We start from the raw sequence: 15,152 nt of genomic DNA, 5'->3' as shown, positions 1-15,152 counted from the left end.
CCAGTTTTGTAGCTGTACTGGAACAGATTGGCTAGATGCGCGGCTAGTTCTGGAGCACAACTCTTCAGCACGATAGCTGGGATGTTGTCAGGTCCCATAGCCTTTGCTGTATCCAACATGTTGAGCCGTTTCTTGATATTACATGGAGTGAATCGAATTGGCTGAAGCCTGCTTTTTATGATGGCAGGGACCTTAGGAGGAGGCCGATATGAATCATCCACTTGGCACTCTGGCTGAAAATGGTTGCAAACGCTTCAGCCTTGTATTTTGCATTCACGTGCTGGGCTCCACCATCATTGAGGATGGGGATATTCATGGATCCTCCTCCTCCCGTTAGTTGTTTAATGGTCCGCCACCCTTCATGACTGGGTGTGGCATGAGTGCAGTGTTTGATCTGATCCGTTAATTGTGCGATCGCTTAGCCCTGTCTATAGCAAGCTGCATCCGCTTTTTATCGTGCACATAGTCCTGTGTTGCAGCTTCCCCAGTTTGGCACCTCATTTTTAGGTACGTCTGGTGCTGCTCCTGGCATGCTCTCCTACACTACTTATTGAACCAGGGTTGGCCCCGGGCTTGATGGTAATGGTAGAGTGAGGGATATGCCAGGACATGAGGCTACAGATTGTGGTGGAATACAATTCTGCTGCTGCTAATGGCCCACAGCGCCTCATTGATGCCCAGTTTTGAGCTGCTAGATCTGTTTTGAATCTATTTCATTTAGCACGGTGGTAGTGCCACACAACACGAAGTAGGCTGTCCTCAGTGTGAAGACGGGATTTCGTCTCCACAACGACTGTGCGGTGGTCCCTGCTACCAATACTGTCATGGCCAGATGCATCTGCGAAAGATAGATTGGTGAGGGCGAGGTCAAATAGGTTTTTCCCTCATGTTGGTTCTCTCACCACCTGTTGCAGACCCAGACTGGCAGCTATGTCCTTCTGGACTCAACCAGCAGTGCTGCTACCGAGCCACTCTTGTTGATGGACATTGAAGTCCCCCACCCAGAGTAAATTCTCTGCCCTTGCTACTCTCAATGCTTCTTCCAAGTGGTGTTCAACATGGCGGAGTACTGATTCATCAGCTGAGGAATGGCAGTGGTAATCAGCAGGAGGTTTCCTTGCCCATGCTTGACCTGAAGTCATGAGACTTCATGGGGTCCAGAGTCAATGTTGAGGACTCCTAAGGCCACTCCTTCCTGACTGTATACCACTGTACCGTCACCCCTGGTGGGTCTCTCCTGCCGGTGGGACAGGACATGCCTAGGGCTGGGGATGGAGGATTTTGGGACATTGACTGAAAGGTATGATTCTGTGAGTATGACTCTGTCTCTGAAGTCTGTGGGACAGCTCTCCCAATTTTGGCTCAAGTCCCCAGGTGTTGGTGAGGAGGACTTTGATGGATAGACTGGGTGGGTGTGCCGTTGCCATATCCATAGCCATTGCCGAGGTCGATCAGTCTGATTTCATTCTTGTTATTTTGTTACAACTGAGTGGTTTGCTGGGCCATTTCAGAGGGCAGGTAAGAGTCAACCACATTGCTGAGTCACATATAAGCCAGACCAGGTAAGGACAGCAGATTTCCTTCCCAAAATGACATTAGTGAAACAGATGGGTTTTTACGACAATCTGATCATTCTGAAAAGCTTTTTATTCCAAATTTAGAACTGAATTTAAATTCCACAGCTGCCATAGTGGGATTTGATCTCTCATTTCTGGATTATTAATCCAGGCCTCTGGAATACTAGCTCAGTGACATTACCACTACTCGACCATTCCCTACAGATCCCTGAAGCTAGCAGGATGGTTAGATAAGGTGGTTAAGAAGGCATACAGGATACGTTCCTTTATTAGCTGAGGCATAGAATATAAAAGCAGGGAGGTTATGTGAGAACTGTATAAAATGATAGTTAGGCCACAACTTGAGTACTGTGTTCAGTTTTGATCACCACATTACAGGAAAGATGTGATTGCACTGGAGAGTGTACAGAAATTTACGAGGATGTCGACCGGACAGAAGAATTTTAGCTATGAGGAAAGATTGGATAGGCTGGGGTTGTTGTTTTTTGGAACAGAGAAGCTGAGGGGAGTTTTAATTGAGATATATAAAATTATGAGGGACCTAGACAGAGTGGATAGGAAGGACGTTGTGCTGCCTTCCTTTAGGAATTTATGTTAGTTTTCCCGTTAATTCAGGGGTTTGAGTCATTTGGGTCGATTCCCATTGTGTGCCACCACCTAGTGGATATTTGGTACCTAGCAAGTTCAGTAAAGCACAGTAAAGTGCAGTAAAGCGCAGTAAAGTGCAGTAAAGTAAACTACTGTATATCACAGACCTGCAGCTCGACACATGGCCTGGGAAGTTATTTTCTTGTTACGCTCCGGCCTTGGACACTATTTGTCTGTAAGTACTTGAGAATGTTATAGATGATTAGTGTACACTATATTTTGCAGAAAATGTTTAGTTTGTAACTTTTCTCTGTAAGAAAACTTACATAGCTAGCCATGAAGTGCTCGCTCTCTGTCTAGCTGGTTAACTTATAGCTGTATTTCATGCACTATGTACAGGACTAATTTAAAGTGAATGTAAGAGAATGCCTTTCAGTTTGCTAAATGTATATTCACGTGTTTCCACGTGTTTTGGTAAGTTACATGCCAAATGTACTGTGTTGCTCAGGCTTACCTAAATTTGTGTATGCATATCAGTGCATACTGATGTGTGCTTCCATTTCTGTATTGTATTTCAGTTTCACAATAAGAATCTTTAGTAAAGTTTACAAGAAAAGTCAAGCCTTGTGATTTTTATGGGAAGATATCAAGTTGTGAGCTACCTGTCTAGCTCTGCATAGGAACGCGCTGCAAGGGCAGAATAGTGAAAAGACAACAGCACAGTGGCCTCAAGCACAAGAAGATACCACTCAGCTACCATGAGTCTATGCTCAGGAAGACAATATACCATAGAGGACGTCGACCAGCCAACCGAGAAGCATGAGCCTCTTCGAGCAAATGATGCCAAGTCACAGTCCTCTAAAGCATCCTCTAGATCATCTCGGCTGTCCAGCAGACCATCATCATCGACAGCTTCTGCAGCCGCCAAAGCACATGCCAAGGCAAAAGCTGCCCAGGCTCAATTGTCCTTCGCTGAAAAAGAAGCTAGTGTGATGAAGCACAGAGCTGACCTCAACGCTAGTGTGATGAAGCAGAGAGCTGAACTCGATGCCAGTCTCCACATTCTCCAAAGCCAGAGAGCTGCCGCTGCCGCTGAAGCTGAAGCTTATGAAGAAGGTGAGGAGAATGAAGGCGGGGAGCACAGCCATGAACCATATTTTCCAGAACAGCCCCTCAGTCCAGTGCAATGTACAAGTGAGTATGTCCAACAACACTCCAAATTGTTCTTCAAGGAAACATCGAGGTATCTCGATGCAGAACCAGCTACTCACTACAGTAACAAACAGCCTGTTTTCGGAGACACTGAGCTTAAAAGAGAAGAAACAAGTAAGACTTACCTGCAGAGACCTCCACAGCACTCGGCCAATCCAGCCAAGCAGTCCTCACCCGAGCCACAAGGTGCACAAGACCTCGCTAGGTACCTCATCCACCGAGAATTGTTAAGTTCAGGTCTTCTAGAATTTGATGACCGTCCTGAAAATTATTGGTCGTGGAAAGCGTCCTTCCTGAGTACCACCAAGGACTTGAATCTGTCAGCCAGTGAAGAACTAGATTTGATGACAAAGTGGCTCGAAGCTGAGTCATCAGAACAGGCAAGGAGAATTCACCCAGCGCACATCTGCAATCCCACAGCAGGCCTCAACCTGGTTTGGCAATGTCTCGAAGACTGTTATGAGACACCAGAAGTCATTGAACACGCACTGCTTAAGAAGATTGAGGACTTTCCAAAGCTAACCAACAAAGATAATGTCGAGCTTTGAGAACTGGGTGACATTCTCCTCGAACTGGAGTGTGCTAAGGGAGAAGGTTACTTGACAGGCCTCTCGTATTTGGATACAGCTCGTGGGGTAAACCCAATAGTGGAAAAGCTCCCCTACAACCTTCAAGAGAAATGGATAGCTAAGGGATCCAAGTACAAGGAGGACTACGGAATGGCATTTCCCCCCTTCTCTCTATTCTCCAGGTTCATCCAACAACAGGCATAGGTGAGGAATGATCCAAGTTTCACTTTCTCCACCTCCAACAGTTACGCTCCTTCGAGAACAGAGAAACCCACAAAGTACAGCAACAAAGCCTCTGTGAGCGTGCACAAAACAAATGTTCCAGCCGAACCCTCAGTCAACCAATCCAGTTCTGCTGGGAATAAAGCGGATGACCCAGATCGTCAGTGTCCAATACACAAGAAGCCCCACCCACTCAAAAAGTGTTGAAGCTTTAGAGGCAAGCCTATTGATGAGCGCAAATCATACCTGAAAGAGAATCGCATCTGCTTCAGGTGTTGTGGGTCGACTATGCACATGGCAAAAGACTGCAAGGTGACAATCAAGTGCTTCGAGTGCAACAGTGAAAAACACATTGCAGCCCTGCATCCAGGTCCCCCTCCTTCGACCACCGAGAGAGCCACGGTTGACAAAGAGGCTAGCGGGGAGCAAAGCGAAAGCGCATCTTCTTCAGTCACCTCCAAGTGTACAGAGGTTTGTGGAAATGCAAGCAGCCCACGCTCATGCTCCAAAATCTGCTTGGTTAAAGCATATCCTGCAGGGAGAAAGGAGAAGGCAATCAAGATGTACGCAGTGCTTGATGAGCAAAGTAACAAGTCTCTAGCGAAGACAGAATTCTTCAATCTCTTTGAAGTCAAGTTCAGCGCAGCTCCGTACATGCTAAAAACCTGTTCAGGGACAACAGAGACTACGCGTAGGAGAGTTGGCAACTTCATGATCGAGTCCATGGATGGGAAACTACAGCTTCCCCTCCCCACCTTAATTGAGTGTGACATGATGCCAGATGATAGGATGGAAATTCCCTCCCCAGAGGTCGCACGCCATCAGCCCCACCTACAGCCAGTTGCCAACAAGATTCCAGCTGTGGACCCGGATGCTCCAATCCTCCTGCTTTTGGGAAGAGACATCTTAAGGGTGCACAAGGTGCGTGAGCAAATCAACGGGCCCCACAATGCTCCTTATGCGCAGCGGCTTGACCTGGGATGGGTCCTCGTGGGTGGAGTTTGCCCGGGAACAGTCCACAAACCAGCGGATGTCAACGTCTATAAAACAAACGTGTTGCACAACGGTCGCACATCCTTTCTCAGCCCATGCCCAAACAGGATCCAGGTAAAGGAAGACTATGATGGCATGACGCAGCATCATAGGTCAACCTCCTCTGCCTGTGAGGAAGAGGCAGGCTTCACTGTGAGCACAGACAGCCTAGGATGCTCAGTGTTTGAAACGTCCAAGGATGATGACAAGCCAGCACTATCCATGGATGACAAAGCTTTCCTAATCATCAATGCCCTGAGGAGGTTTTTCTCAATCCATGGTCCAGCCAAACTTCTCCGCTCCGACAGTGGGGCTAACTTCGTGGGTGCCTGTAAGGAGTTGGACATCCACACGGACGATGCAGCGGTAAGAAGCTACCTCCAAAAGAAAGGATGCACGTGGGTGTTTAACCTCCCGCATTCATCCCACATGGGCGGTTCATGGGAGAGGCTCATCGGTGTTGCCAGGCGTATTCTGAATGTTATGCTGCTTCGGACGGGGCCCACTCATCTCATACATGACGTCTTGAGCACTCTCATGGCTGAAGTCATGGCGATCATGAATGCAAGACCCCTGGTGCCGGTGTCCACCGACCCAGACATGCCTGCAGTCCTCACCCCAGCAATGCTCCTGACTCAAAAGATGAGTGCTATTTCAGCCCCCTCTGGAAACTTCGACATGGCTGAGCTGCACGGGAAGCAGTGGAAGCAAGCCCAGCATCTTGCAGACACTTTTTGGAAGAGATGGAGAGGAGAGTATTTGTCCACCCTACAGAGCCTAGGAAATGGACAGAAGACAAGCCAAATGCCAAAGTGGGAGATGTTGTCTTGCTGAAAGACAGCCAAGCACACAGAAATGAATGTCCAGTGGGACTGGTTGTCAAAACTCTGCCGAGCAGGGACAAGAGGGTCCGCAAGGTGGAGGTAAAGATTGTCAAGGAGGGGACTGTCAAAGTGTTTCTGAGGCCAGTCTCAGAGATCATAGTCCTCCTTTCTGAAGAAACCTAGAGAAAGGATTCTGAGTATGTTTGCAGCCAAAGGACGTTTTCTTTAGGTTTTATTTTGTATCTGTAGTGGTACAATGGAATTGTACCAAGCGGGGAGTGTGCTGCCTTCCTTTAGGAATTTATGTTAGTTTTCCAGTTAATTCAGGGATTTGAGTAATTTGGGTCGATTCCCATTGTGTGCCACCACCTAGTGGATATTTGGTACCTAGCAAGTGCAGTAAAGTGCAGTAAAGCGCAGTAAAGTGCCGTAAAGTAAACTACTGTATATCACAGACCTGCAGCTCGACACATGGTCTGGGAAGTTATTTTCTTGTTACGCTCCGGCCTTGGACACTATTTGTCTGTACGTACTTGAGAATGTTATAGATGATTAGTGTACACCATATTTTGCAGAAAATGTTTAGTTTGTACCTTTTCTCTGTAAGAAAACTTACACAGCTAGCCGTGAAGTGCTCGCTCTCTGTCTAGCTGGTTAACTTATAGCTGTATTTGATGCACTATGTACAGGACTAATTTAAAGTGAATGTAAGAGAATGCCTTTCAGTTTGCTAAATGTATATTCACAGTAAGCTGTGTTTCCACGTGTTTTGGTAAGCTACATGCCAAATGTACTGTGTTGCTCAGGCTTACCTAAATTTGTGTATGCATATCAGTTATGTGCTTGTATACTAATGTGTGCTTCCATTTCTGTATTGTATTTCAGCTTCACAATAAGAATCTTTCAGTGAAGTTTACAAGAAAAGTCAAGCCTTGTGATTTTTATGGGAAGATATCAAGTTGTTAGCTACCTGTCTAGCTCTGCATAGGAATGCGCTGCAAGGGCAGAATAGATGTATTTCTCTCAGCAGAGAGATCAATAACCAGGGGGCACAGATTTAAAGTAATTTGTAGGAGGATTAGAGGGGAGATGAGGAGAAGCTTTTACACCCAGAAGTGGGTGAGGGTCTGGAACTCATTACATGAAAAGGTGGAAGAGGCAGAAACCCTTATCACATTTAAAAAGTACTTGGACATGTACTTGAAGTGCCATAATCTACAAGGCTATGGACCAAGAGTTGGAAAGTGTAAATCGGCTGGATAGCTCCTTTTCGGCCGGGATAGACACGCCGAATGGCGTCCTTCTATGCCTTAAATGTCGATGATTATTTGATTCTAAGTTATATCTGACCAGGAGAATGGCCACTGAATTTAATGGGATACTTTAATAAGCATAACATTTTATTTGTGGAAACTACAGTCACAATGTTACTACTCAAGTGGCCTGTCCCTCACTTGTGTTGTGTAAGCAGTTCACAACAGAAAACAGCATCTCATAATAAATGTCATGACTTTCATGAAATAAATATGAGAATTCAACCTCAAATTTATTTCAGTCTTTCAGAAAAATGAGCGCAATTCTCAAACCATCATGACTCAAGGGAAATATCCTCGACCCTTCAGTTCCTATTGATGCACAGGCAGTATGTTGGGATATTCTGCAAACTGGGCATGCTCCAAATACACACACTGCATGCTGTAAAATTCTGTAAATTACAGAAACTGGGAATGCACAGATGCGGTTGAATGCCCCCTCCAACTGCTGTGTGATAAACACACATCCAGTTGAAGTCTAAGCTTTTGAGACAGGTTGAGACCTTGAAACAACAGTGGTAGGAAAAATAACGGAATCGTTACTAAAGGAGAAAATAGAAGAACATCTAGAAACCAAAAATATATTAAGGAATAGTCAGCATGGATTTCAAATGGGAGGGTAGTGCATTTGATGTAGTGTATATGGGCCTAGAAATTGGGTTTTGGCTTAGCCAGGGCTTTAGCGCCGGAAATTAGTGCCGGCGCTAAGTCCCCTGCGCACGCCAAAAATTCAGTGGCGCCGCGCCCAAACGGCTGCCGGCGCTACTGAAGGGTCTTAGCACCTGGAAAAGGGTGCTAACTGCCGTTTCGCACCGCAATTCCGGCACTGCGGCACCCGATGCGGTGCGGCAGGCTGGGGAAGTGCAGGCCTCCTCCTTCCGTTAAGGAGGAGCTGCCGGCACCCGGCCGCGGCCCGCGCAAATCTGCTTAAAAATGAGCCCGGCACATCGGACAAGTGCCGGGCTTGCATCTGTTCCGGGGGGGGGGGAGAGAAGTCCGGGGAGGGAGCTGCGGGCAGGCGGCCAGCGGGAAAGCGGCTGGCCGCCGCGGGGCCTTTAATGCGCCGGCGCTAACTGCAGTAAGGCACCTCTGACAAAACGCTGGTTGCGGCTGCCACGGGCGAGGCGGCCGCAACTCAATTTCGGAGTTCAGGCGGGTTACCACGGCAACCGGGACGCTGCGCACACCGATGACGTCATCGGTGCCGGCGCAGCGCTACCGGAGCAACGCCGATTTAGGGCCCCAGGGAATTTCACTACTGGCCATAACTCCGGCGCAAGGCCCTCTAGCGCCTCAAATGAGGCGCTAAGGCTACTGAATTTTCAGCCGATGGACTTTAGAAATGCTTTTGATAAGGTTCCACACGGCAGACTGGTCACAAAGTTAAAAGCCCATGGGATCCAGGGCAAAGTGTCAAGTTGGATTCAAACTGGCTTGGATACTGGAAGCAGAGGGTAATGGTTGAAGGGTGTTTTAGTGACTGGAAGGCTGTTTCCAGTGGGGTTCCACAGGGCTCAGTACTAAGTCCCTTGCTTTTTGAGGTATATGTCAACGATCTTGACTTGAATATAGTGAGTTTGATTAAGAAGTTTGCTGATGATACTAAAATCGGCTGTGTTGTTGATACTGAAGAAAGAAGCTGTAGACTGCAGGAAGATATCAATAAATTGGTCAGGTGGGCAGCACAGTGGCAAGTGGAATTCAATCTGGAGAAGTGTGAGGTAATGCATTTGGGGAGGGCTAACGAGGAAAGGGAATACACATTAAATTGTAGGACACTGAGTAGTGCAGAGGAACCAAGGGACCTTGGAGTGCATGTCCACAGATCCCTGAAGGTAGCAGGCCAAGTAGATAAGGTGGTTAAGAAGGCATACGGAATGCTTGCCTTTATTAGCCATGGCATAGAATGCAAGAGTGTGTGGGGGTGGGGGGTGGGGTTATGCTTCAACTGTATAAAACACTAGTTAGGCCTCAGCTAGAGTACTGCATGCAGTTCTGGTCACCACATTCCATGAAAGATGTGATTGCACTAGAGAGGGTGCAGTGGAGATTTACAAGGATGCTGCCGGGAGTAGAGAATCTTAGCTATAAGGAAAGACTGGATAGGCTGGGTTTGTTTTCCTTGCAACAGAGGAGGCTGAGGGAAGACCTTATTGAGTTGTCTAAAATTATGAGGGGCATAGATAAAGTGGATAGAAAGGATCTATTTCCCTTAGCAGAGGGGTCAAAAACCAGGGGGCACAGATTTCAAGTAATTGGGGGAAGGTTTAGAGAGGCTTTGAGGAGATATGTCTTCACCCAGAGGGTTGTGGGTGTCTGGAACTCACTGCCTGAAAGGCTGGTAGAGGCAGGAACCCTAACCACATTAAAAAAACACCTGGATGTGCACTTGGGATGCTCTAACCTGCAGGGCCATGGACCAAGAGCTGGGAAGTGGGATTAGGCTGGATGGCTCTTTGTTGGCCGGCACAGACACGATGGGCTGAAATGGCCTCCTTCTGTGCTGTAACTTTCTATGATTTTATGAAGTCTTGCTTGACATATCTTATTGAATTTTTTGAAGACGTAACAGAGAGAGTAGACAATGGTAATGCAGTAGATGTAATTTATTAAGATTTTCAAAAGGCCTTCAATCAGGTACCCCATAGTAGATTGATGAACAAGGTCATAGAATGTGGAGGCAGGGGACAAGTCATAGAATGGATAGCTAGCTGGCTTCAAGACAGAAAGCAGAGAGTAGGGGTTAATGATAGTTATTCACAATGGCAGAAGGTGGGTAGTGGTGTTCCACAAGGATCAGTGCTGGGACCACTGTTGTTCACAATTTACATTAATGATTTAGAATTTGGAATCAAAAACACAATTTCTAAATTTGCGAATTACACCAAATTTGGGGGGGGGGCGGGTGGATAGTCAATACGGAGTAGGACTGCAACAAATTACAGGAGGACGTTTATAAACTTGCAGAATGGGCATATAATTGGTAAATGAATTTCAACACAAATAAATATGAGGTATTACGTTTTGCTAGGAAGAATAGGGAGGGTGCGAGTCTAGGTGGGGTAGAGGAACAAAGGGATCTCGGAGAACAGATACATAAATCACTAAAAGTTGTGACACAGGTTAGCAAGGCCATAAAAAAAAGCAAACCAAGCACTAGGGTTTATTTCTAGAGGGATAGACTTGAAAAGTAGTGTTGAGGAGAATTTCAGTACTAAGGACTTTGCAAAGACTGTCGGGATACTTGACATTAAACTGGTTGACAAAGGGGCCCCCTGAACTCGCACGTAGGCTGGGATGAGATAATGCCAGCTGCAGTTTTGTTATTGAACGATTGTGGTCACCTTGCGACGGAAAATAGGTTGGACTTCTGCTTCTCCTGTCTGCGGTTAAAGGTCCCGAAAAAGGTTTTAGACCTAGGATCCATCGCTTGCTTAAAATAGGTAACCATTATAGATGTCACGGGGTATCGCGGTGATTAGTAATATGAGGTAATTTGTTTTGACCCCTGTATATAGGCAGGGGCTTTGTGTGTGTAAAATGAGAAGTGTGGCTATTGCACACCGGGTGTATAGCTGCTTCTCCCAGAGCTCTGCAATAAAGCATTCTTTTACTTTGCCATTCACTCGTGGTCAGAGTTTTATTTGACTCCAAAGGCTTCTGTTGGGATCGTGTCGACCTAGAATATCACCTGGTCCACGTAGCCCCAAATTAGCTACAACAATTGGCGCTGCGAGCAGGGTCACCGAGTGACTGGCCGCCCTGATCAAGCGGACACACGCTCGAGTGATCTAAAAGAACAAAAGAGAGGTGAGATGGCATATGTAAAATTGTGCTAGGATACTAACAACCGTAAGACTGCATTATTTCTTGTAATTCCAGGGAAACTAGGTATAGCCTGGGAGGAGAACTGGAGATTCCAGGGAAACCAGGTATAGCCTAGGAGGAGAACTGGAAGAGAGGAGAGGTAAAGGAGCCGGACCAACCTTTACCTACACGTGACGGACCCCGAGAGAAAGGTATTTGTGTTCTCAGAATCGGGGGGCCGAAGATAGTGACCAAGGGACATAATGTCGAGTAAGGATCTGAAGCGGGGGCCCCCGGGCTCCCTCATCGATACTTTTATGACGGATAGATGTACCCTTATTGAAAGAATGCAGGAAGACGGGTGGGACGTATCCAAAGGTTTGGACCAACAGCGGTCATGGTGGGACACACAGAAAAAGGGAAGAACTAAAAAAGCAGGAGTACTGTTGGTTCATCAATTGGCAGGATTGATAGAACAGGCAGAAAAGGCAGCGGTGAGTCTTAAGGGAAAACAACTTCAGATAGATAACCTCCGAACAGAGTGTGAGGGATGTAAAAAGCAAATAGAAGTCCTCAAAGGAGTTAATGAAGGACAACAACAATGGCTGAGAGAATATAACCGACAAACCTGGGGAGAGACAGGGAGAGAAGAAGCTCTGCCCCCATATACCAACCCCAGCGCACCCCCAGTTTATAATGTAGCACCGGTGACAAGGCAAGACCCACTGAATGACCTAGTGGTTGCTAATAGGGGAAGAGCAGATTGGAAAGCATTTACCCCAGGTGAAAAGGAAGCCGTTATGAGCCGTCTGGGAAAACTACAGACCCGGAGTTCTAACACTAAATTTTGGGCGGAGCTGGATTCAGTTTGGCAGGGTCATTCCCTCCACCTTAGGGACGTACACCAATTAGTGCAGGCAGCATGCCCCGTGGACAGATGGCGGTTGGTGCCTGAAAACCAAGGCGCTGGCAATGCCAACACAGACTACCGCAACGGAAGATGGGTGAATCAATGCCCACTAAAAATGAATAAGGAAGAAATGACTCCCGCCTTCCAGTTATACAAAATAGCAGTACAAGGGGTGTTAGGAGAGGCCCCCACAAATTGGAATAAAATAACGTCGTGTAAACAAAAGAAAGGAGAGGGCTCTTCAGAATACGGGGAACGATGGTTCGCCGTCTACGGAGAATCCTCTGGACAGCCAAACGCGGTGAGAACAGACCCAGCCTTTATCCAGGCATTTAAAGATGGGCTGTCCCCCCCCCATCAGGCAATCCTAAAACTAGGAGTACTGACTACCAGAGTATATGATGAGATAGTTGAATGGGCATGTGGCGTTGACGGATTACAGACTAGGGAGAAGGAAGAGGTGCAAGTGAAGGAGAGAGTAAGTGCAGTCCAATCCGACAATGTCGGGTCAGGGACAAAACCGAAAGGTGCTTGCCACAATTGTGGTAAGGTAGGACACTTTATTAGAGACTGTAAGCAACCAAAACCGTTGAAGGAGTGTAGTTATTGTGGGAAAAAGGGGCACTTGGCACTCACATGTTATCAAAGGCTAAAGGAGACAGGAAGCCTAAAGGATGCTGAGATGACCGTCCCAACTGCTCAGTATGAGGATTTTAAGAAATGGCAAAGTTATCTCAAATGGCAACAAGAATGATATTCGGTGGCCCCCATACAGGGAGGAAGAAAAAAGGGGGGGCGAATATATGTGTCTGCACTAATAGGGGGCCGACCATGTGAGGTGTTAGTGGACACAGGAGCAGCAATATCTATAACCAACCTACCCCTCCCTGTAACAAAGAAAAGTGCGGTAATTACTGGGGTGGGCGGTGAAGGTGTCACAGCCTTCCGCAGCATCCCGCAAGTAGTAGAAATAAATGGGCGTTATATCCCCATGAGCTTTTATGTATGTAAAAATAATGAAGGGACTATAATGGGTAATGACCTGTTAAGAGAGTACCAGGTACTTGTAGATTGTGGAAAGGGTAAGTTAACCTGGCCAGATGTAAGTGGAAAGACCCAAGATGTGGGGTGCTTAACGGGCCACACGACAACGTTAGGAGTAGCAGCAATAAATACGTGGTCCAACCCACCTCTACCAGAATATGAAGACATTTGTAACTCTGTGGAGGGCACCTGGGCGGCGAACAAGCTGGACACTGGTAGGGTCAACATGGGCCCTATCATAGTGCCCGGACCAGAGCATAAACCCCATCGTCAGTACCCCATAAAGCCAGAAGCCCGTAAAGCAGTAATAGAGATAGTAAAAGGGTTAGTGGAGCGAGGTATTCTAAGGGAAACAACCAGCACCACTAACTCCCCGACCTGGCCAGTGGGAAAACCTGACGGGAGCTTCAGGCTTACAATAGATTACACCGCCCTAAATAAGGTAACCCCAAAGTTACACCCCATAGTTGCTAGCCCCTCCACGATATTAAATGGGTTAGACCCGGGGCATAAGATCTTTACCGTGCTAGACATAGCTAACGGGTTCTGGGCTCTGCCATTAGACCCGGGGTCTCAAGAAAAGTTTGCCTTCACAGTAGGCGACAAGCAATATACATGGACCCGACTTCCCCAAGGGTTCCATAACAGTCCAGCGATCTTTCACCAGGTCATGTGTGACATTCTCCAAAAAGTGGAACTCCCACTTGGGAGTACCACCCTCCAGTATGTGGACGATATACTCATAGCGTCCACTACAAAAGAGGGACATAAGACTGCACTCGGTGCAGTCCTAAAGACCTTAGGGGAGGCAGGACTGAAGGTCAGCCCCAAAAAGGCACAAATAGGCAAAACCCAGGTCTTATATTTAGGACACCTTATCTCACAAGGGGTAAAGGAGATGCCCGCAGATAGAAAAGGGGCAATACAAACCATGCCTAGACCGGTAACAGTAAGAGGAGTAAGGAAAGTACTGGGGCTTTTTAATTACAGCCGAAACTTCATCCCGGGGTTCGCAAAAACAGCGGAACCCATACAGCGATTGGTAAGAGGGGGTAAGCCTGCCCTGGACCCCATCGAATGGGGTCCTGAGCAGGAACAAGCTTATACCCAACTTAAACGAGATCTGATATCAGCCCCAGGACTAGGACTCCCAGATATGAACAAACCCTTCCACATACACTGCGATAATGAGGAAGGATTTTATTCGGCCGTAGTCACCCAGGAACATGGAGATAAACGTAGACCCGTAGCATACTATTCCACTGCAGAAGGACCAGTAGTATCGGGACTCTCGCGCTGCATAGCCGCTCTAGATTGTGCAGCTTGGGCCGTAAAAATTAGCGAGCCCGTTGTAATGACAGGAGATATTATTCTCCACACAAAGCATACTTTGGTAGAAATGTTAAATACCAGAAAATTGCGATCAGTCTCACACTTGAGACGAGCGAAATGGGAGGCTGTTCTCCTCCCTCCCAGTAAAGCAGTAACAATAGTCAGAGACGCAAGGGAAAACCCGGCTGAAGGAGTATTGGGGTCGGGTATTTCCCATGATTGTGGAGATGTAGATGCTGACTTAGAGGGAGACAAGATAAAAGACACTCCGTTACCAGGGGCTGAAGAGACCCTGTACGTGGACGGGTCCCGAAAATATATAGACGGACAGCCTCGTACGGGCTGGGCTGTAGTAAATAGTCAGATGAGAACTGTACGATCGGGGAGACTTGAAGGAGGCTTGTCAGCCCAAGTAGCAGAACTAGTGGCTCTGACAGTAGCACTAGAAGAGTCCGAGAATAAAATTGTAAATATATATACAGATAGCCGATATGCGTTCAGTGTAGTCCATGACTACATGACTGCATGGGGCAGACGGGGATTTGTAACTACCGGAGGAACCCCCATAAGACATCAGGAAAGAATCGAAGCCCTCCTGGAAGCGAGTAATAAGCCTAAACAGGTCGCAGTAATAAAGATTAAAGCACACCAAAAAGAACCAGCCAGAGACAGTCCAGAATGGACGGGTTATATGGGCAACCAGGCAGCTGACAGGGCAGCTC

At 47.1% G+C, this 15,152-nt stretch overlaps 1 protein-coding gene across 1 annotated transcript; it reads left to right on the top strand.

Annotated features, from left to right (window-relative positions):
* The first annotated feature begins 11,145 nt into the window (after positions 1-11,145).
* LOC147116263 (uncharacterized) lies at positions 11,146-12,882 on the top strand. The gene is made up of 2 exons (XM_085991034.1): positions 11,146-11,228; positions 11,270-12,882. The coding sequence occupies exon 2, from the start codon at positions 11,408-11,410 to the stop codon at positions 12,806-12,808; it is 1,401 nt and encodes a 466-aa protein (XP_085847160.1). The 5' UTR covers positions 11,146-11,228; positions 11,270-11,407; the 3' UTR covers positions 12,809-12,882.
* The last annotated feature ends 2,270 nt before the right edge of the window (positions 12,883-15,152 follow it).

This window comes from Somniosus microcephalus, chromosome 6 (genome assembly GCF_052327205.1).
Source record: "Somniosus microcephalus isolate GS21.2 chromosome 6, FLI_Smic_1.0, whole genome shotgun sequence".
Taxonomy (NCBI): Eukaryota; Metazoa; Chordata; class Chondrichthyes; order Squaliformes; family Somniosidae; genus Somniosus; species Somniosus microcephalus.
This window is presented reverse-complemented; position numbering and strand designations above follow the sequence as displayed.